Source organism: Antedon mediterranea, chromosome 3, assembly GCF_964355755.1.
Source record: "Antedon mediterranea chromosome 3, ecAntMedi1.1, whole genome shotgun sequence".
NCBI classification, from domain to species: domain Eukaryota; kingdom Metazoa; phylum Echinodermata; class Crinoidea; order Comatulida; family Antedonidae; genus Antedon; species Antedon mediterranea.
Genome location: NC_092672.1, coordinates 3,459,506 through 3,483,129, shown reverse-complemented (window position 1 = coordinate 3,483,129; position 23,624 = coordinate 3,459,506). Strand labels below are relative to the sequence as shown.

At 33.2% G+C, this 23,624-nt stretch overlaps 3 protein-coding genes and 1 long non-coding RNA gene across 5 annotated transcripts in view; 2 read left to right on the top strand and 2 right to left on the bottom strand.

The window, feature by feature from the left end:
- Positions 1 to 6,165, top strand: part of LOC140044558 (uncharacterized) — a 44,613-nt gene extending 38,448 nt beyond the window's left edge. The window contains exons 16-21 of one of the 2 annotated variants that reach the window (XM_072089121.1): positions 104 to 157; positions 1,261 to 1,368; positions 1,526 to 1,622; positions 1,758 to 1,956; positions 2,830 to 2,981; positions 3,659 to 6,165. In XM_072089121.1, coding sequence (XP_071945222.1) covers positions 104 to 157; positions 1,261 to 1,368; positions 1,526 to 1,622; positions 1,758 to 1,956; positions 2,830 to 2,981; positions 3,659 to 3,797 — 749 coding nt within the window. In that variant the 3' untranslated portion in view covers positions 3,798 to 6,165. The remainder of the gene's footprint in view (positions 1 to 103; positions 158 to 1,260; positions 1,369 to 1,525; positions 1,623 to 1,757; positions 1,957 to 2,829; positions 2,982 to 3,658) is intronic. The other variant, XM_072089122.1, reaches the window with a different exon arrangement.
- Positions 6,166 to 6,228: 63 nt separating this feature from the next.
- Positions 6,229 to 12,405, top strand: LOC140044560 (uncharacterized). The gene is made up of 3 exons (XR_011844468.1): positions 6,229 to 6,443; positions 10,791 to 10,949; positions 12,074 to 12,405. It is a non-coding gene; the product is annotated as an uncharacterized lncRNA (long non-coding RNA).
- LOC140044559 (DC-STAMP domain-containing protein 2-like) lies at positions 6,437 to 10,780 on the bottom strand. The gene is made up of 6 exons (XM_072089123.1): positions 10,612 to 10,780; positions 9,826 to 10,135; positions 9,237 to 9,400; positions 8,434 to 8,604; positions 8,064 to 8,187; positions 6,437 to 7,966 (listed from the first exon to the last, which is right to left on the bottom strand). Exons 1-6 carry the CDS (start codon positions 10,696 to 10,698, stop codon positions 6,681 to 6,683), a joined length of 2,142 nt encoding a protein of 713 aa, XP_071945224.1. The 5' UTR covers positions 10,699 to 10,780; the 3' UTR covers positions 6,437 to 6,680.
- A 2,506-nt stretch (positions 12,406 to 14,911) lies between the features above and the next one.
- Positions 14,912 to 23,503, bottom strand: LOC140043560 (DC-STAMP domain-containing protein 2-like). Its single transcript, XM_072088083.1, has 8 exons — positions 23,180 to 23,503; positions 20,897 to 21,075; positions 20,158 to 20,576; positions 19,367 to 19,679; positions 18,832 to 18,995; positions 18,159 to 18,368; positions 17,505 to 17,628; positions 14,912 to 16,838 (listed from the first exon to the last, which is right to left on the bottom strand). Exons 2-8 carry the CDS (start codon positions 21,000 to 21,002, stop codon positions 15,550 to 15,552), a joined length of 2,625 nt encoding a protein of 874 aa, XP_071944184.1. The 5' UTR covers positions 21,003 to 21,075; positions 23,180 to 23,503; the 3' UTR covers positions 14,912 to 15,549.
- Positions 23,504 to 23,624: the final 121 nt, after the last annotated feature.

Below are 23,624 nucleotides of genomic sequence, written 5' to 3'. Positions count from 1 at the left end.
ATGCTCTATATGTTTATATATACACTCTATCTTGATATGTCAATGTCTTTCTCTCTACTTCTTTCTACTGTGCTCTGTCCTCTACTTGTGCTCTCTATGATAGATGGTAAAACAAAGAGTCAAACCGAAACCACTGAACAAGTTGTCCGGCAAGATGGTAAGGAAATATTGTGAGCAAAACAAAAACAAAGTTTTTGATCTGCACCTGTTTTTGCGCCCCCTTGATTTCTTGTGTGTTCTGTGATTTATTTTCTAAATACATTTTCCAACTTAATAAATTGTGCATGCTTTTTGATCAGTGATGATATAGCCACAAGAAATATAGTGGTGCAATGTTCGTAAGAAAGGAGAATAATCTCTGTTCAAGCCACTGGGTTGTCAAAGGCCTCTGTGAAAAAGTGGTGGATACGGCCCCGTACTGGTGGCTACAGCCCTGTTTTTTATGCCAAAAAAACCCCAAAAAAATCCAAAAAGAGGAATAAAAAAAAAATAGTGTGACCTGCTTTCTTGAGATCCTGGAGATACTGTATAGAAATATGGTGTGCTATTTTGATTCATTACCAATTACAAAAATATAGCCTATAGTTCATCAAGTTCTATTTACACGTCAGTATTTACAGTACTGTACGTCCAACTGTGTATGGTTACATCTAACAACACAAGGTTGACACTATCTTATCATCTCTATTGCCTTAACACGCTGTGTAGGCCCTGACACAAGAAAATAACATTCTGTAGACACTTTTACAGCAACCACCCAGGCTTTGATAATTATGCTACTAGTGTTCTAACCTGTTTTAACAATTAATGATGAACGGTTAATAATTATAACATAATATTACAGACAGGTGATCACAGTTAGATTATATTTGATATTCTTAAATTCACTTGGTTTTGTTTTCGTCCTACATATCTGTAAACTAAAGCTCTGTCTACATTATCAAACTAGTTTGACAAAAAAAGTGTGTTGTGCCCAAATATAGTAGTGATATGCCCAAATATGGTAGTGATATGACATCATGTCCATATATGTGCACATCATATTTTTTTGTCACATATAGTTTGATAGTGTAGACAGAGCTATAGCATTTATAAAGCAAAAATAACTAATATACTTACTAGCTTCTAAAACCTTTTTACTTTGTTTCTAGTCAGTTTTTTCCCTTGCCTTTTGAAATTAAAATAATATTTAATATGTACTGTTTGAATGTTTCAAGATTTTGTTACTTTCAACTGTACATTGTTACTTTTTGTTTTTAGGACCATGTGGGTTTTCATATTCAAAGAAGTCCACCACTGTTAGTTCATCATCTTCGTCGTCATCATCATCAAAAGTGCCAGAATCACAACCATTGACGTCAAGAAAAAGTAAGTAGGGGAAGAGTTCTGCATGATTTATATCATTATTTTATTTTTTTTTCTGTTACTTAAACAGCGATTTAATGATTCATTCACGCTTTTTTGCAAAGAACACCTAATACTAGTTAATAAATTCGTTTTATCATCTTCTAATGATTTTTTTCAGTGTCAAAGTTTGATGAAGAACTTGCAAAAAAGAAAAAAGAAAGGGAAGAGAAACGAGCGGAAGAAGCAGTGAAATGGAAGGAACAACAAGCCGCAAGGTAGTCAATAAAATCACTGCTCTTCCTAACCCTAGAATTAGGGCCTTAACTCTTCTAAAGTTAGGATCTAATAGTATAAATAGTTATGTGTAATAAACTGGTTGTCTAGTAGTTGATTTTTTTAATTTATTGTAGGAACAAAAGACTTCAGGAACAAAGGCGTGCAGACCAAGCGGCAGCCAAGAACAAGAAGGCTAACATCATGCAAATGTTTGGGGGCAAAGTTCAGGCTGGGGCAAGCTCTGCTGGGCCTCCACGTATGATGGTCCAGAATGCGAACTCTATCAAGGCTAAGCTACTGGATTGGTGCAAAAGAATTACTAGTGAATATCCAGTATGTACAATATTTATTTGTGCTCTAATAACCGTTTTGGAGTTGGAGTCCCGTTAGGCATTTAAGCACAGCTGACACTTATGGCAGCCCCTGCATCTAGTATCTGCCTCAGACGTATTGACCATTGCCTTTCCTCTGGTGAAGGCGGGCACTAGACGAGAGAAGCCCTTGATCAATGTTAGGACCAATCAAGGTGCTTTAAACAGTCCTTGCTTAGTCATTATTAAGACTGACGCAGGCCAAAAAAAAAAATTTATAAATAACCTTTTCACAATTGGATATTAGATAAATGTGCACAGAATTACTTTTTGACTCAACAGCTTCAAATCAATCTCTTTATTCGTCTCATCAAAAACAATACACATAACAAATCAGGTTCCTTAACCTAACTTAATCAAGCTCTCAATAATTGTATTTGAGGGGTGTCAGGCATCCTCCCTATGATAAATACAATCAGGTTCCTTAACCTAACTTAATCAAGCTCTCAATAGTTGTATTTGAGGGGTGTCAGGCATCCTCCCTATGATAAATACAATCGCACACAATTTTACGTGGAATTTATTTTAACCCAAGCCTTCAGAATGGCGCACACATCTAAAGTCCACTCTTGCAAGATTACGCCCTCTAAGGACCACCGCAATAACAGAGAGGTACTCACCACAAGAACCGTGTATCGGATGGTTTTTGTTTGGTGCATGTCTGTCCCACCAGTGTACAGTATAAAGATATGTCTATACTATCAAAAAAAATGTGATGTGCTCAAATAAGGTAGTGATATGCCCACATATGGTACTGATATGACATCATCATGTCCATATATGGGCACATCACATTTAGAGCTTTAGTGACCATTTTTACCTCTATTTATTTCAGAACGTAAAGATTGAGAATTTCTCTCGTAGTTGGAACAATGGCATGGCATTTTGTGCTGTTATTCATCATTTCTATCCAGGTGCATTCAACTTTGATGAACTTGACCCTAAAGAAAGACGACGCAACTTTGACCTTGCTTTTACTACAGCAGAGTAAGTTTGTAATCTGATTGGACGGTACATAGGTGATGGTGACATGGTTAAGCTAGTGGCGTTATTAGTGATAGTGGTATGTGTTTGCGACCATGGAGTTGGCATGGATTGGTGTAAAGCTCTGTCTACACTATCAAACTTATGTGACAAAAAAAATGTGCCCATAATATATGGGCATGATGATGTCATACTATCATATTTGGGTTTATCCCTACTATATATGGTATGGACTAGTTTTATAGTGTAGACGGAGCTCGAGATGTTGAGGTGTTGGAGGATGAGTTGGAGATGATTGAGTCAGGGAGATACCTCTCCCTGGTTCAGTTTGTCATTGTACCATCATGGTGTTATGATTACCTCTCCCTGGTTCAGTTTATGTCATTGTACCATCATGGTGTTATGATTACCATGCTGTTTATGGTACAGTAGTTACAGATACTGGAAATGATTTTGTGGTTATTATGGTAATGTTTGTAATGTAATGTATATATAGTTATTCAATTCAAAAAGCATTTATTTTTGTCCAAAAGACAATAAGTAAAAAAAAAAAAAAAAAAAAAAAAGACAGATTAAGATTGAAAAAAAAAACCATTGACAAGTGAACTTTCTTTACTATTGGATACATTTATGTACAAACTATACATCTATTGACTATTTGGGTTTCCTTTGTGTACTAGATCACTGGCCAACATCATGCCTCTACTAGACACTGACGACATGATCATGATGAAGGACACGCCAGATTGGAAATGTGTGTTCACGTATGTTCAAAGTTTGTATAGGAACCTTAACGGCAAGCCAGTCAGCCCTGTATGAGAGGCGAAGCATCAGACGATTTATTTACCATTTTGTTGTTACTCATATGAATTACACTAACAGCATGCTACCTCAGGTTGCTTTATGATTTATAAATTCCTGTTTTATAGTTTTTAAATCATGATTTCAAGATATCGAATGGTATAGCGCTTGTTATGGTTAATATTTTCTCATTTTAAGTTTGATCAATTTACAATATCAATCAATACTCTTTAATCATAATCAATATCTATAATCGTAAGCAATACCCTATAATCAAAACCAGTACCATATAATCAAAACTAATACTCTATCATCATAATCAATACCCTATAATTACAATATCTGTATCTTAATTCAAAATCAATATCCTATAATCATAATCAATATCCTATAATCATAATCAATATCCTATAATCAAAATCAATATTCTATCATCATAATCAGTATCCTATAATCATAACCAATACTCTATGATCAAAATCAATACTCTATAATCAATACCCTATAATCACAATAGTCTATAATCATATTCAATAACCTATAATCATATTCAATAACCTATAATCATATTCAATACCCTATAATCATATTCAATATTCTATAATCATAATCAATACCTATAATCATTATCACCACGCTTAATCATAATATACTATAATGATAATCAATACTTTATTATCAATACCACCATATCATCATCATTATAATTTCATCAGAATCATCATTAATCTTGTTTGACTTGTACATTAAGTGTGCTGACTTACTGCAGTATATCAATGAGTTACTGCAGTATTCTGAACTTTTACCCATTTGCTACAGAAGTGCGTTGTATTGTAAACTAGCGTTTGTAAATATTATGAATATTTTAGAATTATATATAGCAAAAGAAAAATTGGTGCTGTACTATTATCTTTAAAAAAAAAAGAGCAGAAAAATACATTTGTATTTGTTTGTGTTATAACGTGTGTTAAGGTGTGTTTGAGTATTGTTAGTTCTAACTACACATGTATGTGTTATTTTCTGGATTGTTTTTCTATTAGAATTGCTATATATTATGTTATATTGTTGTGTTTAATGTATATACATTGTTATTGTAGTGGCTATTTCTATATCTTTTGTCCAAAATTACTTGAGATTTAGTAATTAAACGTTTTACAATTACAGATGATAATCTTTGTATCTATGCAAGTAATAAAATAGATGAATTTGCAATCAATAGAACACACAGCCTGTTTGGTGCTAAAGTATATTTATTTCGGAATCATTTTTAGTGCAAATAGATTTCATAACATTATAAGGAACATGAATATTAATAACTTAATGTTGTATGTTAATAGCTGTTGTATTAATGTCCTTTACTGATACTGGACAGGACTGTTAAATAACTAACATTGAACATTCTATAAACTATTAGTTATGTAATAAATAATATTTTTGTAGATTATTATACAGTTTTTGATGAATACAGCTATCCATGTTGTTACTGTATTTTAGCTGTATTTTTACATTGTAAATAGTGTGTCTATAGGTAAGAAATATTACTATTTGAAAATTATCTATGTTAGGAGGAATGCCTACACTTGCATTGTGTTTAAAATGCACAATATAAACAAATAGAATTTAATAGAAAACAATCAGGCACATGCAGCTTATACAGTTTATGACATCACAACCATTGCTAGTATGACATCACAGCCATTGCTAGTATGACATCACAACCATTGCTCTTTGACATCACAGCCTTTACTAGGTATGACATCACATCAATTACTAGGTATGACATCACAGCCATTACTGTGTATGACATCACAACCATTGCTATTTGACATCACATCAATTACTATGTATGACATCACATCAATTACTAGGTATGACATCACAGCCATTACTGTGTATGACATCACAACCATTGCTATTTGACATCACAGCCATTACTGTGTATGACATCACAACCATTATTGTGTATGACATCACAGCCATTATTGTGTATGACATCACAGCCTTTACTGTGTATGACATCACAGCCTTTACTGTGTATGACACCACAGTCATTATTGTGTATGACACCACAGTCTTTAATGTTTATGACATCACAACCTTTTCTATGTATGACGTTGAATGACATCACTTACAGTTTATGATGTCATTGAATCTGTACGAACGCGTTCATTTATCACTTGCCATACCTAGCAACGTCACCTGTGTTATTTGTAGTTATTGTTTGCTTAATAGTGCAATATTGACACTTTTTAATTTTTGTTGTTAACCTTGCCAGTATATTATTATGTAACCCACTAAACTCAATAGAAATAAAAGCAACTTATTTAAATACGATTTTTATCAACATCGTTGAATATGCATAGAGAACCAATAAATATTTTAGTACGAGACATGTTGTGTAGTTTATAATGTTTTTGGTAGAAACTTAAGAAGCGAGTAATAATTGATCTGATCAGCATACAGAATGTTTGCAGTGTGTTCTGTTTTAATGGCTGAGGTTTTATTATGAAATAACTGCATTCATAGTTACTTTCATTTTTCCAAAGCCTAACAGTTATGGAAATAGGTTGTTTAAGGACACTGAGTCAATTATAGTTCCTAGTAATTATACCTATAGCCAAAAGAGATATGTTTTCGTAAGCCAAGAGATGAAAATTTAATAAGGTAAACAGCTTTAAGTATTTTTTATATATTATACATTTTTATTTTTGGAATTCGGCATCAAATGCCTCTTTTTGCTAATGATAAAAAAAAAATTAGCTCGCTGCGTTCGTCGAGTAAGTGTCGCATCAAACTTTCTTCCATGCGTCATTGTAGAATAAGTGATACATGTTATGTGTTGAACATTTTATATTATATTAAATGCCTAGTGTCGGCAGCGATCCCCGCACAGCAGCTAAATTATATTTTGGAATTTTTAACACCGCTTTCAATATCAATGGGATCGCCACACAATGTGCAAAGACTTCCTACTTGCTCCAAACACTCGCCACAGTATGCGCCACTACACCGCGGAGTTTCACAAATATAAAACGATTCATTTTCTCCGGTTGCACAGCCGAGGCACACGTGCATTTTATTCGCGAATATAATACCACATAATTTGTTGTGCGTAGCTAACCACGCCCTAAAACTTATTCTCTCTGCCTCAACCTGTTCTCGGCGATTCTCTTTTATTGTTTGTTTTAATATTGACCAAAGCGTTTTACGTTTTCTTAGCGTTTTGTTGTAAAGATACATCGTTCGAGCTTGTTCACGCTCTGGGTAATAATATGACGCGATCCAGCGACGTAAACGCAAAGCGTACGCTTGGAAAAGAACAGTCAATATGATTACACCGTATAAAACACCTATAATAATGGCAGTATTGTCCTCTGGTTTGAATGGTTTTGGAATACATTTTTGTGCCTGTGATTGTATTTCGTACGTGTTTGAATCTTGTGGGCCTTCGCCGTACAGGTTGCGTGCAAAGTCCGCCATTAGACCATCTCCCTCAATATTGTAGCTCAGATCGCCTCCACCTGATGCGCTGTAATTGATTTCCTTATATAGACTTTCTATTACTGTTAGTAGCCAATAGAATCCATAGTCAACTAGTATGATGATAGCTGTTATAAGTGCTTTTAGAATAACTGATGCTAAGCCGATTTTGAAGGAACCTTTCTCGGGATGAGATAGTGATAACGTGGTCACATCAATCATGGTTTTCTTCTCATATTTTTTAAGCGGTAGAACAAATTCCTTACCGTTTTCACGTCTGTTTTTATCGACTTTCCGGAACTCTTTTGTGATGTAAAAATTATCAAACTTGTCCTTTGTGACATAATTTGAATGATACCTATATGATCGGTAGAGTAGATAAACAACCGAAAACGCAACAAGACGGTCCAAAAACAAGATGAGAATATCAAATGTTCCAAATGTGTCTTCTAATTTGGCGCTTATTTTCTCGGCAATAGCCTTCGGATCGCCTGTAAAATTGACGAGCGCGTCCTGCCACGTGGGTACAAAGTCCACGTTGACCTCAAACATGTCAACTAACTCTTCAACTGCCTCCTCTATCCCGTCAATAATGAGTATATCAAATATGTCATCTCCTAACGTTGGTAACTGACAAAGTCCGGTACCGATTTTGACTGTCTCGCAGAAAACATCAGTAATGCCCAAAGGTGCACATAGGTCAATATCTGAAATGGAAGGTAGAAGAAATGAGTGCGGCATCTGAACCATATTTAGCCAACCCCGTACATACAATAATAAAGAATAAAATGATAGGTCATTTACCTATTCTAAGGCTACTTTTGCAGTCTTCATACACACTGTTTATTTGTAATATACACTCGTCGTATGCGTTGTTCAGCGTTCTTACACACGTTTCTGCAGAGTTCTTCAAAGCATCTGCAGCGTTCTAGAAAAATGTTATTGTATTATAGTAAGATGCTTTCATCACGACAATAGATCGGACGATATAAATGCGCGCCGGTAGGAGTTAAGCATGTTCAGATGTTCGATCTAATAATTAAGCACCAAATGGTATTTGATGCGCCAAAAGAAACCAATTTTGTGTGACGATATAGAGGGCGCACTACAATTTATACGTCATTATTTATTGTACAGTACTGTAGTTTTATTAAAAAGTGCACACAAATAGTACCTCTATTTGGTCATTAACTCGTATAATTCCTTCAGTGAGAGGTTCCATAGACTCTTGGATGTCCGTGGCTATAGATTCAAGTGTCTCTAGACTGGCTTCTACGTTTTCGACGTAATCATCAAATGATTTTAACGCAGCTTCTTGTATTTGTTCACTATGCATATTTAAAACCTATACGATAATGACAACAAAAATATAACAAATATATGAATCATGTTAATTTATTTTAATTGTACTGTAAATACTCGTTCTAACTACTTGCATGCGTGTATTTGGTTCCCATTTGTGAGGTAGGTAACTAACGCAACCTACGCAACATAAGCAAATGCCCTTCCAATAATTGTGTTTACCCCCGCCTGCGTGAAATCAAACCTGTGATTTTTGCAGCACTGTTGCGTCGTCGGTTCCCACTTGTGATTACGCAATACATCATTGCGTCAATACGCGCTGCGTTTCGTTCTCTAGTGGGAACCACGCTTTAGTGCGCACAATCGAAAGTAGAAACTGCATACGGATCCGTAAATGTCATGTGATAGAAAAGCATGAAGCGTGTTTACATTTTGAAAGACAAATACATTTTTTCGGTTTAAATGTAAAGATGAAAAATGTTTGGAAAGTAATTTCATGTGGCCTGGTTTTCAATTTTATTTGATTTTAATTTGACTCTTTTTAAATTCTTTTTATTGTTGCTCATCATAATTATACTACTGGTATATAACCTTATTTGATAGGATCATCAATTGGTTTTCGTCCAAATTTTGTATTAGTCCTAATAAAAAGTATATAACGTGAAAATTGCTTACCTCAGCGTTACACGTCATGGCTTCTGTCAGCTGATTTGCATTATTTACGAGGTTTTTGATTGGTCCGTTCAATAATAGCCCAAGAGTCAAAGCAAGAACAGCAGCACGCCCTCTGGAAGTGCATAAAGTTGGAACCATTAACGCCGCAATACATCTTGATCTAACTGCAATACAAAACAAATTACAATGTATTATTAGTATTTTACTTAATAAACCCGTGTAAAAGAACGAATGAAAACAACTAATGCCAATAGTGTATTGTCGAGAAATAAAATAATAAAAGTTAGTGCATTTTTAGTTAAATATTCTTTAAAAATGAAATACTATGTTGACAATCGGACATATGATGGAGTACAATCAGCAAATAAAATCCAGGTTGAAGTTGTATTGTGGGCCAAACAGATCAATTATTCGTCGATAGAATATGTAGGCCTATACGTGTTTAAAGTTTCATTTATTTCATTTTCATTTAATAATAGTTTTAATTATTAATAGTAATTATATTAAATTAATGATCATATTAACGGCTCAGCACTGCACACGCATATATATGTTATTACTATTATAATCATTATCTTGATATGCTTACCACTGAATGCTAGTCCTAGAACTATGAAAAATGTCGACGCTGCCGTGATGATAACCGACACAACTTCCGTGTAATAAAGTCCGTAGTGCAAGCCGATGAACAGTATGGCACCTAGAAATATTGCTACGCACAACCCAATCACACCTTTCATCCATTTGTTCTCATTTCTTTCACTTTTGAAAATATCGTTGAGCACTTCTCGACTAGCTGCTAGGCTCATCAACGACACGCTGCCTGCGCTAAGTCGACGACGACGCCTTCTTTCTGATTCGTTCTCACGTATGTACGATTCAGACTCGGACCCATTGTCCTAGGAAAAATGACGATGAAAAATGTTTAATTATTAAAACAATTGCTATGTTACATATTTATTTACCTCCAATTAAAGCTCTCCAAAAAATCTGACAAAGTAAAGTTCATAATTAAGCTATGATCTTAAAGATATATTGTCCCCTAAAAACATTTTTTGTTGAATATGCCATTTTAATGTCACGTAATAGTTATCCACTTTGACCAAAAACTGGTCGAAAACAAATTGATTTACCTGAAAAAAATGTAATTTAAAGCAAGCAATATTAAATTGTCTGTCAGACAATGGTTTTTGGTTTAAATTAACGGTTTCGTTTGTCTTGTTATAAGTGAAATATTTTTTTTACAGAGATGAATAACTTTATTAAAACTGCAAAATGGCCTATTTAAAGTCTTATTTTATTAATATACATTTTTCATGTTTTTGGGGGACAATACATCTTTAATAAAAAAAAAACCAAAACGTATCAAAATTACCGATTCGTAACAATTTGATTGTGTTCTTGAACATTTGTCATCTGGGAAGCCAATTGAACTAACGTCAGATACACTTCCTTTTGACATCTTGGACAACTCGAGCGTTTGGTCACCATCGCTGTCATCGTACACTGCCTGTGAACGTTCCTTAAAGAAATTGTTGTTCTTATTAAATTTAGGAGGCTGTGACGTTGGGGTGGGAGATGGTGTAGGCATAAATAGTTGACGTGAACCTGCTTTTGCCCGTGGACTGTTCGTTCCATCTTTGGTGAGGAACTTATTTGTAGGCGTCACAGGAGAGTTTGGTTTCCAGTGTGGTTTTCGTCGAGGAAACTGTGGTGAGTAGTACCTTTGAGAATGTTCAGATGGAGAAGAGGTTGGCGTCAAACGCTGACTATACCGTCTTTCTACCTGGTTCAACCCTGTGTTTTTAAATGCAATTAAAATAAAAATTTAATTTTAACAACAAAATACAGAGTTTAATTAGTTTTTAACAGCTAAATAGATAGAGAGATACGGCAATTAATAGAAGAAAATTGCGAACGTCTACAATTTGGGTATACAATCATAATAAACCGTTGAAGGATTTTCCACATTGTCTTATTAGTGTAATATTGTAACAGCTAATAATTCCAGATGTATTTAAATTTCAAACGTAATTTGAATTTTAAAAAAAGTGTTGAAAATATTGAAACCAACTCGAATATCGTATAGATATTTTGTAAAATATGCCTTACTTTTTTCGGGCTCTTTAGTCGGTGTTTGAGGGTCTGCTGCTGGTTCTTTAACTAGAACTGAAGGAATGCTGATTGGTGAGTTTCCAGCAGAGACTGGTGACGTCATTGTTGGTGAACTGTTTGTCTTTTACTTGTCTTAACAGCTTCTCTTGATGTTTTTGTCATTCACTTAAGTCAACTAATATAAAAAATAATTCGTGTTCTTGTAAGATATTATTAGGTAATATACGCATAGTATAATATTATAGCCGTTGGTAGGATAGTAATAACGGACTAACAAGCATTGGGGTTTCCCCAACAATTTAGTCAAACATTAAAATAATTGATGCAAACTAATAAAAGGAAAACGTAAGTTACGACGTAAGCAATCGCGACGGTATAATAAACTAACTATTATTATTAATTCATTTTTAATTCTTTAATGATCGAAGAATCGGTACAAAAATACATTATCTCAATTGATCTAATATTATTTATTTATGTTTAATTCTTATTAGTGATTGAGATTGCAACGAACTTAAATCAACTATATGTCAATGTAATAATGTGCTAAAGTATATTCTTTGTTAAACGCGTATATGCATTTGATACGTGTAAAAAGTCAGGAAGTAAATTCTATTTTTATATCAATTGTATATTGTGTACGTCAAAGATCGCCTTGCAATTTATTCGAAGAAACCCGTAACCTTTACGCCACTTCCAAGTACTTATTTTGGTGATTTCAGGTGACTGGACACGGCAAAGATAATTTGTATAAGATAAGGTACTTTGACCAATCATAAACGAAGTTACGCATTAGCCGTCACATCAATGGTTTGCGTCCTAGCGGGAACCAATCTTTAGAAGAAACAGTCAACTATAACAGTCCTATCCTATCAATAAAACTTTAAAAACCTGTCAATGGTGGTGGAGGGGCGTGGAGTAGTAAAATTAACCTATTATTCTGTAACGTGTAGACACTATGCAGATCTACGGATTTTGGTAGATTAAAGATTTAAGAAATATTGATCCGCTTTAAAATGGAAATCCATTTCGCTTGGAACAATTAAGGCAATGAAACAACAAAGAAAAATACATAAAATTGCAAAAGGCAATGTTATTTATAGGCCTATGTTAAAATATTGTTAAAACTATTCAAAATGCAGATTGCAAATAACGCCATACCCCTGTAAAATACTGTTACAACGTTTTAAAAAAATAGATCATATTTGGAAAGATGAATAAAACGACAGCGATTACTATTTCAGCCATTCTGTTCACAATGGTTGTTCAAAAACCTACTACATAATAATAATTATTTGTATATAATAATATACTTCAATTCTATTTAATTGAGATAATATCCAATTTTACAACTGTTACACTTAAATTAAGTTAAATTTATAAAAAATAAACTTACACGTTGAAAGCAGATCTACATTATCAACGAACATGACAACGTCTCTCTTGCGTATGATGGTATGTATGTAGTCCTAGTTTGAAGTTTGAAATGTCATTGAATGACACTTGGTGGGTCAACAGGAACAATAAAGGTAAATACGGAGCTGTCAATTTCAGGAAACCGGTCTTTCAACAATCGTATAAATTCCCCGCAATGATTTTACTATTTTTGTGGCGTGTTGAACGTATACAATGGAGTGAAAAATGCATACATAATTTCCGATGTTAAATTACTAAACAAAATTCTAGAAAATGGATAAATATTATTGTTTGTTTTTTAACACTATTTATTATGATCATACTACATACATAGCCCAGAATCAACATATCCTGTTGTTTAATTTATTCATCATATTATAGTACATATTATAGTACAAAATATATAAGCTTCATTACATAAAGTATAATTTATTTACATAGACCGGCTGATTAAGGCATAGAAATAGTACTGTACATATACAGGTATTATCAGTTTGTATTGATTGATTTCTGTATCGATCAGTATCGATCACCAATGTAGAACTCTTTAAATATTATACTGTATGTCAATTTGCTGTCAAGTTAATCTCCGTCAGAAAATTCAGAGACAAAATTTTTTAAATAATATACATAACAATTTTTCTTTCATTTTCAGATTATCAAACCACTTTTTTCTTATTAAAGATACTAAAAAATGAAAAATGAAGATATATGAAATAAAAGACTTTGAGGCAATCACTTTCGTAGAAAAAAAACTAAAAAATAATGTTTTTACTTTTTTACACCCATTTAATTCCAATAATTTGATTATTTTTTACTTTCAATTTCAGTTTTTTTCACGTAAATAATTTGTTTTCCATCCAATTTTTGCGATTTCTTTATCATCCGTATTTTTTATATTATCATTACAAATACTTTGAATATGTTGACTTTTCTTATTTGATGGTATGATATGTCTTATTACATTCCATGTTTTTTTTAACATCGTTTTTATTTTCGTTTATTTTGTCTTTAATAAAATCTGACTTACTTTTTAAAATTAATTTGTTGCATGCATTTCGATATTTACGGTATTTTTTCCAAAGTGTTTCATCATTAGAATTATTACATATTTTTTGGAATTTATCTCGTTCTCGCATCATTTTAATAATATCTTTACCAAGCCGTTTTCCTTCTTATTCTATGTTTTTTCATAGAAGCATGTTTATCAATTACATTTATAAGGTGATTGTCAAGTAGTTGAGCACTTTCGTCTACATTTCCACTATTTATAATTTCATTCCAATTTATATGTTGGAGATCAGAGATAAAGTCATTTTCATTAAATCTTTTAAAATTTGTACTTGTGTTTCTGTTTATTTACCGTGTTATGGTTTATTAGTTTTCCCAATATAGCGTATATCATGGAGTGGTCACTGAGACCAGCATGTATAACGCCAGATTGTGAAACCTTTGAAACGTTGGTAAAGAACATTACATCAATAAGCGTTGAACTATCTTTGGTTATACGAGTAGGTTCATGTATGACGGGCTCAAGTTGAACGTTCGTAGTAATTTCATTTAATCTTTTGGTGTAACAACAATGTGGTTCGATAGATAGGAGGTCGCAATTTAGATCCCCCATCAACATGAACTCTTTCTTTTCTAATTCAATTTTACGTAAACTATTTTTTCGGTGGTCAAAAAGACAAGTAGTTGAATTTGGTGGTCGATACCATAATATTATTACAAGGGGTTTACATTTGTTGGGCATAATTTCAACAGATATAAGTTCAAGTTCAGCGGACATTAGGCCATTCCTTATTCTATGTATGGTATTTTGATTTATGTAAATCGGTAGAAGTTTAAGAAGTGAGTAATATTTTATCTGATCATACAGAATGATTCTGTTTTAATGGTTGAGGTTTTATTATGGAATAACTTCATTCATAGTTACTATCATCTTGCCAAAGCCTAACAGTTATGGCAATAGGTCTTTTAAGGACATTTTTTTTCTCTTTTGTGAGGTTCACGCACCTTTATTTCATTTCAAAACATAATCATTTTGATAAATAAAAAAAAATGTGTTTATGTTTGTGTATTATCTTTTTAAATATATAAATATTTTCATTTATAAATTCAATTCAATTCAAATAAACATTTATTTCTTTCATTCATATTTGAGTAAAAACATTAAGTTTCCCCTTACATCTTTAAAAAAAAAACTCTGTAAGAGATCATTTATACATTTACATTACATATAAATTGAAACAATATCAATACATATAGAATCAAAAGCAACTCAATAACCAGTTTCTTGTATAGTACCGTATAGCATTTTCCGTGCTTCTTGTTTACTCTCTTTTTTAGTGTTTTTCCTTTTTTTCTCTTTCTGTTTTATTTACACTATTTACATTTTTGTACAAATTACTTTATTTACAGTAACCTTCAAAATAAAAAAAATTAATAAAATACATTCATGGAATGCTCTTGTGTAAGTATATTTTTAAACATGATCCATGAGTTTTTACAGATTGACCTATTTAATTCTGACAATATTTTTATTTTATATATCTTTTAAGGACACTGAGTCAATTAAAGTTCCTAGTAATTACCTATAGCCGAAAGAGATATGTTTTCGTAAGCCAAGAGATGAAATCTCTTTAGTTAAACCAGGTAAACAACTTTCAGTATATATCAAGTATTGTTTATATATTATTTTTGGGATTCGGCATCAAATGCCATTTTTAACTAATGATAAATAATGCCTAGTGTCGGCAGCGATCCGCGCACAGCAGCTAAATTATATTTTGGGATTTTTAACACCGCTTTCAATATCAATGGGATCGCCACACAATGTGCAAAGACTCCCAACTTGCTCCAAACACTCACCACAGTATGCGCCACTACACCGCGGAGTTTCACAAATATAAAACGATTCATTTTCTCCGGTTGCACAGCCGAGGCACACATGCATTTTATTCGCGAATATAATACCACATAATTTGTTGTGCGTAGCTAACCACGCCCTAAAACTTATTCTCTCTGCCTCAACCTGTTCTCGACGATTCTCCTTTATGGTTTGTTTTAATATTGACCAAAGCGTTTTACGTTTTCTCAGCGTTTTGTTGTAAAGATACATCGTTCGAGCTTGTTCACGCTCTGGGTAATAATATGACGCGATCCAGCGACGTAAACGCAAAGCGTACGCTTGGAAAAGAACAGTCAATATGATTACACCGTATAAAACACCTATAATAATGGCAGTATTGTCCTCTGGTTTGAATGGTTTTGGAATACATTTTTGTGCCTGTGATTGTATTTCGTACGTGTTTGAATCTTGTGGGCCTTCCCCGTACAGGTTGCGTGCAAAGTCCGCCATTAAACCATTACCCTCAATATTGTAGCTCAGATCGCCTCCACCTGATGCGCTGTAATTGATTTCCTTATATTGACTTTCTATTACTGTTAGTAGCCAATAGAATCCATAGTCAACTAGTATGATGATAGCTGTTATAAGTGCTTTTAGAATAACTGATGCTAAGCCGATTTTGAAGGAACCTTTCTCGGGATGAGATAGTGATAACGTGGTCACATCAATCATAGTTTTCTTCTCATATTTTTTAAGCGGTAGAACAAATTCCTTACCGTTTTCACGTCTATTTTTATCGACTTTCCGGAACTCTTTTGTAATGTAAAAATTATCAAACTGGTCCTTTGTGACATAATTTGAATGATACCTATATGATCGGTAGAGTAAATAAACAACCGAAAACGCAACAAGACGGTCAAAATACAAGATGATAATATCAAATTTTCCAAACGTGTCTTCTAATTTGGCGCTTATTTTCTTGGCAATAGCCTTCGGATCGCCTGTAAAATTGACGAGCGCGTCCTGCCACGTTGGTACAAAGTCCACGTTGACCTCAAACATGTCAACTAACTCTTCAACTGCCTCCTCTAACTCGTCAGTATTGAGTTTAGCAAATATGTCATCTCCTAACTCTGGTAACCGACAAATCCCGGTACCGACTTTGACTGTTTCGCAGAGAGCATCAGTAATACCCAGAGGCTCACATATAAATACAATATCTAAAATAGTATTGGAAAAAAGGCAACGTAAGTGGTGGTGGAATCGTTGTAGATGTAAAACTCACGTTTAATGCCCAATTACACTAGGGGGATAACCATCGACGATAAATAGATAAACATACATTTTTCTTGGATAAAACAAAAGAAAATAACAGTTTTCGTTCTAGAACTATAGGATAATCATTTATGCCATATTTGATATTAAAAATCCAATAAAATGATATCATGGTCAATAAAAAAACAATAAAATCGTTGTATTGTAACGATATTATTGCTCTTACTAATCATGACGTCATTTGATTGGACGTGTGGAAATATTATTTTCATGAAAGGCAGCATAGATGATAATTCTATAGTTCTAGGATGAAAACTTTTTTAAATTATTTTTTTTTAAATGCATCTTTATCTTTTATCGTCGATCGTTATTGCCCTAGTGTAAATGGGCTTTTCAAGAGTCTTTCACACCTATTCCAGCACGGTTCCGGTCCGGTGCCAGAAATTCAGATCGAATGTGAATGTTTCGCTTTGATTTTTCGCCGCCGGACCGGAACCGTGCCGCCGGAACAAGTGACGGATGAAAGACCCTAATACCCCTTTCACACCAAAACTCCAGAGTGATCTCCGGAGACATCCCGGGGTTTATGGCCATTCAAAACGTCGACTTACTTATTCCAACTTGTTTTTTGCAATCCTCGTACGCTTTTTGTAGTCCGTTTTTACAGTCTTTGTATGCGCCGTTCATCGTTATTTTACACTGATTAGCAGATGTCTTCAACGCATTTGCTGTCTTCTAGAAAAATAAAGTTATTTTATTTAAGACGCTTTCATTACGACCACCAAAGAGTAAAATATATCGGACGATATGATTGCGCGGTAAGAGTTAAGCATGCGCAGATGTTTGTAATAATCTAATAATTAAGGACCACATTATATATTTGTTGATGGATTTTAATTCTGCTGCGCCGAGGAAACCAAATTTGTGTGACGATATAGAGGGCGCAATACAATTTCACGTCATGATTGATAAACACTTTTTGATCAGTGGCAACACACTCATTAGTGGTGCAGTCAACTTAAACTACATACAAATAAACATAAAACAAATTAAAAAAAAAAAAGTAGAAGAAATATACAGGTATATGTATATTTATGTACACTCAGCGATACATACATAGACATTAAATACAGTAGTAATACAAAAACAATGCAGTGGCTTTTCTTAATAACAACAATGCAAATTAGCTCCTTTTTTCCCAGGCAACTTTAAGAAAATGTTTACAATATTTGTCAAATTCTGCCAAGACAGCTTTACTAAGATACATGTTCTAGTATTTTTATGAAAAAATGTACACAAAGTACCTGTATTTTGCCATTAACATCTGTAATTCTTTTAGTGAGAGGTTTTATATCCTCTTGAATTTTCGTGGCTATAGATTCAAGTGTCTCTAGACTGGCTTCTACGTTCTCGACGTAATCATCAAATGATTTTAACGCAGCTTCTTGTATTTGTTCACTATGCATATTTAAAACCTATATGACAATGGCAACTTCTTTTATTTTCTTTTTACGATGAAATTACAAACGAAAATATAACAAATATATGAATCATATTAATTATTTTAATTGTACTGTAAATACTTGATCTAACTACCTGCATGCGTGAATTTAGTGCGGGCAACCAATCGAAAGTAAAGGTAAAGTGCATACGGATCCGTAAATGTCATGTGATAGAGAAGCATGAAGCGTGTTTAAATTTTGAAAGACAAATAATTTTTTTCGGTTTAAATGTAAAGAAGAAAAATTTTTGGAAAGTAATTTCATGTAGCTTTTTTTCAATTTTATTTGATTTTAATTTGACTTTTTAAATTCTTTTTATTGTTGCCCATCATAATTATACTACTGGTATATAACATTTGATAGGATCATCAATTGGTTTTTGTCCAGATTTTTGTATTAGTCCTAATTTAAAGTATATAACGTGAAAATTGCTTACTTTAGAGTTACACGTCATGGCTTCAGTCAGCTGATTTGCATTATTTATGAGGTTTTTGATTGGTCCGTTCAATATTAGCCCAAGAGTCAAAGCAAGAACAGCAGCACGCCCTCTGGAAGTGCATAAAGTTGGAACCATTAACGCCGCAATACATCTTGATCTAACTGCAATACCAAACAACAATGTTTTATTAATAAATGATAATAAATTATAATAATAATAATTAATAAACCTGTGTAAAAGAACGAATGAAAATAACTGATGACAATTGTGTATTGTCAAGAAATAAAATAATAAATGTTAGTGCATTCTGTAAAAATGAAATACATGTTGACAATCGGACATAATGGAGTACAATCAGCGGATAAAATCTAGGTTGAATTTGTATTGTGGGCCAAACAGGTCAATTATTCGTCGATAGAATCTGTATACATGTTTAAAGTTTCATTTATTTTATATTCATTTAATAGTAATTTGCTCAGCAAACAGCACTACACACACATGTTATTACTATTAATTATCTTGATATGCTTACCACTGAATGCTAGTCCTAGAACTATGAAAAATGTTGACGCTGCTGTGATGATGACCGACACAACTTCCATGTAATAAAGTCCGTAGTACAAGCCGATGAACAGTATGGCACCTAGAAATATTGCTACGCACAACCCAATCACACCTTTCATCCATTTGTTCTCATTTCTTTCGCTTTTGAAAATATCGTTGAGAACTTCTCGACTAGCTGCTAGGCTCATCAACGACACGCTGCCAGCGCTAAGTCGACGACGACGCCGCCTTCTTTCTGCTTCGTTCTCACGTATGTACGATTCAGACTCGGACCCGTTTTCCTAGGAAAAATGACGATGAAAAATGTCAAAACATTTGCTATGTTACATATTTATTTACCTCCAATTGAAGATCGCTCTTGATATGAAATTCCACAAAAATCTAACAAAATAAAGTTCATAATTAAGCTAATCTTAAAGATATATTGTCCGCTAAACAATTTTTTTGTTACAGTTTTTGGTGAATATGCCATTTTAATGTCACGTAATAGTTATTTACTTTGACCAAAACTGAATCGAAAACAAATTGATTGACCTGAAAAAAAATGTAATTTAAAACAAAAATATTTAAATTGTCTGGTTTTTGGTTAAAATTAACCGTTTCGTTTGTCTTGTTATAAGTGAAATAATTTTTTTTTTTACAGAAGTGAATAACTTTATTAAAACTGCAACATGACCTATTTAAAGTCTAATTTTATTAATATACATCTTTCATGTTTGGGGGACAATACATCTTTAATTAAAAAACAAACAAAATTACCGATTCGTAACAATTTGATTGTGTTCTTGAACATTTGTCATATGGGAAGCCAATTGAACTAACGTCAGATACACTTCCTTTTGACATCTTGGACAACTCGAGCGTTTGGTCACCATCGCTGTCATCGTACACTGCCTGTGAACGTTCCTTAAAGAAATTGTTCTTATTAAATTTAGGAAGCTGTGACGTTGGGGTCGGTGATGGTTTAGGCCTAAATAGTTGACGTGAACCTGCTTTTGCCCGTGGACTGTTCGTTCCATCTTTGGTGAGGAACTTATTTGTAGGCGTCACAGGAGAGTTTGGTTTCCAGTTTGGTTTTCGTCGAGGAAACTGTGGTGAGTAGTACCTTTGAGAATGTCCGGATGGAGAAGAGGTTGGCGTCAAACGCTGACTATACCGTCTTTCTACCTGGTTCAACCCTGTGATTTTAAATACAATTAAAATTTAAATTAAATTTTAACAACAAAATACAGAGTTTAATTAGTTTTTAACAGCTAAATAGATAGAGATACGGCAATAGAAGAAAATTGCGAACGTCTACAATTTGGGTATAAAATCATAATAAACCGTTGGAGGATTTTCCACATTGTCTTATTAGTGTTAATGTTGTAATGTAACAGCTAATGATTCCAGGTGTATTTAAATTTCAAACGCAATTTGAATTTTCAAAAAAGTGTTTAAAATATTGAAACCAACTCGAATATCGTATAGATATTTTGTACAAGATTTGTTTCCTTACTTTTGTCGGGCTCTTTAGTCGGTGTTTGAGTATCTGTTGCTGGTTCTTTAACTAGAACAGAAGAAATGCTGATGGGTGAGTTTCCAGCAGAGACTGGTGACGTCATTGTTGGTGAACTGTTTGTCTTTTACTTGTCTCTAAACAACTTTTCTTGAAGTTTTTTCATTCACTTTAGTCAACTAATATAAACATTAATTTGTGTTCTTGTAAGATATTATCATAGTAATATAAACATAGTATAAGAATAGCCGTTGGTGGGATATAAATACTATAGCTTGGTTCCCACTAGAGTCACAACGTAAGAAAATGACATTCCAATAATTGTGTTTGCCCCCACCTGCGTGAAATCAAACCGATGTTTGCAGCACTGTTGCGTCGTCGGTTCCCACTTGTGATTACGCAATACATCACTTTGCGTCTATACGTCGCTGTGTTGCGTTCTAGTGGGAACCACGCTTAAGCTTGGTTCCCACTAGAACGTAACGCAAGGACGTAAAAGCAACGCAAGCGTTTTAACCAATGACAAGCGAAGTTATAGACAGCAATCACAAGCGAATAAGCCATCGCTTGTGATCGGTCAATTCACTTGCGTTACGTCCTTGCGTTGCGTCGCTAGTGGGAACCACACTTTAATAACGAACTAACAAACGTTGGGGTTTCCCCAACAATTTAGGCAAACAGTACTAGATAAAATAACTGATACAAACTAACAAAGAAAATACGTAAGTGACGACGTAAGCACTCGCGACGGTATAATAAACTAATTGTTAATTATTATTAATTCTTTAATTATTAAACAATCAATATAAAAATACATTATTTCAAATGATCTAATTATTATTTATTAATTATTATTATTACTATTTCTGGTGTTAAAGTATGTAATGGTTCTGAGACATCTCTAATTATAGAAGAAAGAATAATTGTAAAGCTTGGCACTCTTGCCCCTACCGGCATAAATGTACAATTTAGATCCTTTAAACATTAATTTTGCCAGAGACATCCACATATTAACAATTATTTACACTTGAAGCTTTTGTCTTTGTTTTAAATTTCCTGCTTTATAAGCAACCATTCCTGCTTTGTACACCATAGCTTTTGGAGGCGTGCCTTTATAACTATGCCTTTTGTTTGTTAACATCTTTGATTGGTTGATTTGTTTTATTATGTAATTTTGTGACTTATATATGTTATCCTTTGTTACAATTCTTTTCACCTGATGATGGGCTATGCCCGAAACATGTCGTTAAAATAAATCTATATTGAGGCAGTTTTAACTTATTTGATCTTGATTTTTTTCTATATCCTGCCTATGCAGCTCTTTGATTTAATTATTATTTATATATGTTTAATTCTATTAGTGTTACAGTCCTTTGATTGAGATTGCAACGAACTTAAATCAACTATTTAAGTGTCAATGTAATTATGTGCTAAAGTATATTCGTTTGTTAAACGGGTATATGCATTTGATGATATGTGTAAATGTCAGAAAGTAAATTCCATTTTTATATCAATTGTATATTGTGTACGTCAAAGATCGTCTTGCAATTCATTCGAAGAAACCCGTAACCTTTACACCACTTCCAAGTACTTACTGTATTTTGGTGATTTCAGGTGACTGGACACGGCAAAGACAATTTGTATAAGATAAGGTAATTTGACCAATCAGAAACGAAGTTACGCATTAGCCGTCACTTGAATGGTCAAATTACTTGCGTTACATCAATGTTTTGCGTCTTAGTGGGAACCAATCTTTAGAAAAAGTCAACTATACGAAGTCTTATATAAGGCATATCAATAAAACGTAACACATCTACCAATGGTGGTGGAGTACTAAAATTAACCTATGCAGGTCTACGAATTTTGGTAGATTAAAGATTCAAGAAATTATATTGATCCACTTTAATTTTGCTTGGCATAATTAAGGCAATAAAACAACAAATACATAAAATTGCAAAAGGCAATGTTATTTATAGGCCTATGATAAAATATTGTTAAAACTATTAAAAATGCAGATTGCAAAAACGCCATAGGCCATGTAAAATACTGTTACAACGATTACAAATTCAAAACAAATCATAGATCGTAGTGATAAGATAAATAAAACGACAGCGATTACTATTTGAACCATTCGGTTCACAGTGGTTGTTTAAAAACCTACTACATAATTCCCAGCTAACGATAAACAATTATTTGTATATATAATAATATATCCAATTTTCACTAAACATGACTAAATGTTACACTTAAATTAAGTTAAGTTTATTTTTAAAAACTACTTACACGTTTGAAAGCAGATCTACATTATCAACGAACATGACAACGTCTCTCTTGCGTATGATGTGTATTTATGTATGTAGTCCTATAAAGTTTGAAATGTCATTGAATTACATTTGCGTCAACAGGAACAATAAAGGTAAATACGGAGCTGTCAAATTCAGGAAACCGGTCTTTCAACAATCGTATAAATTTCCCGCAATGATTTTACTATTTTTGTGGCGTGTTGCACGTATACAATGGAGTGAAAAATGCATACATAATTTCCGATGTTAAATTACTAAACAAAATTCTAGAAAATGGATAAATATTATTGTTTGTTTTAAACACTATTCATCAAACTACATAACATAGCCCAGTATCAACATATCCAGTTGTTTAATTTATTCATCATATTATAGTACATATTTTAGTACAAAATATATAAGCTTCATTATATACAGTATATTTT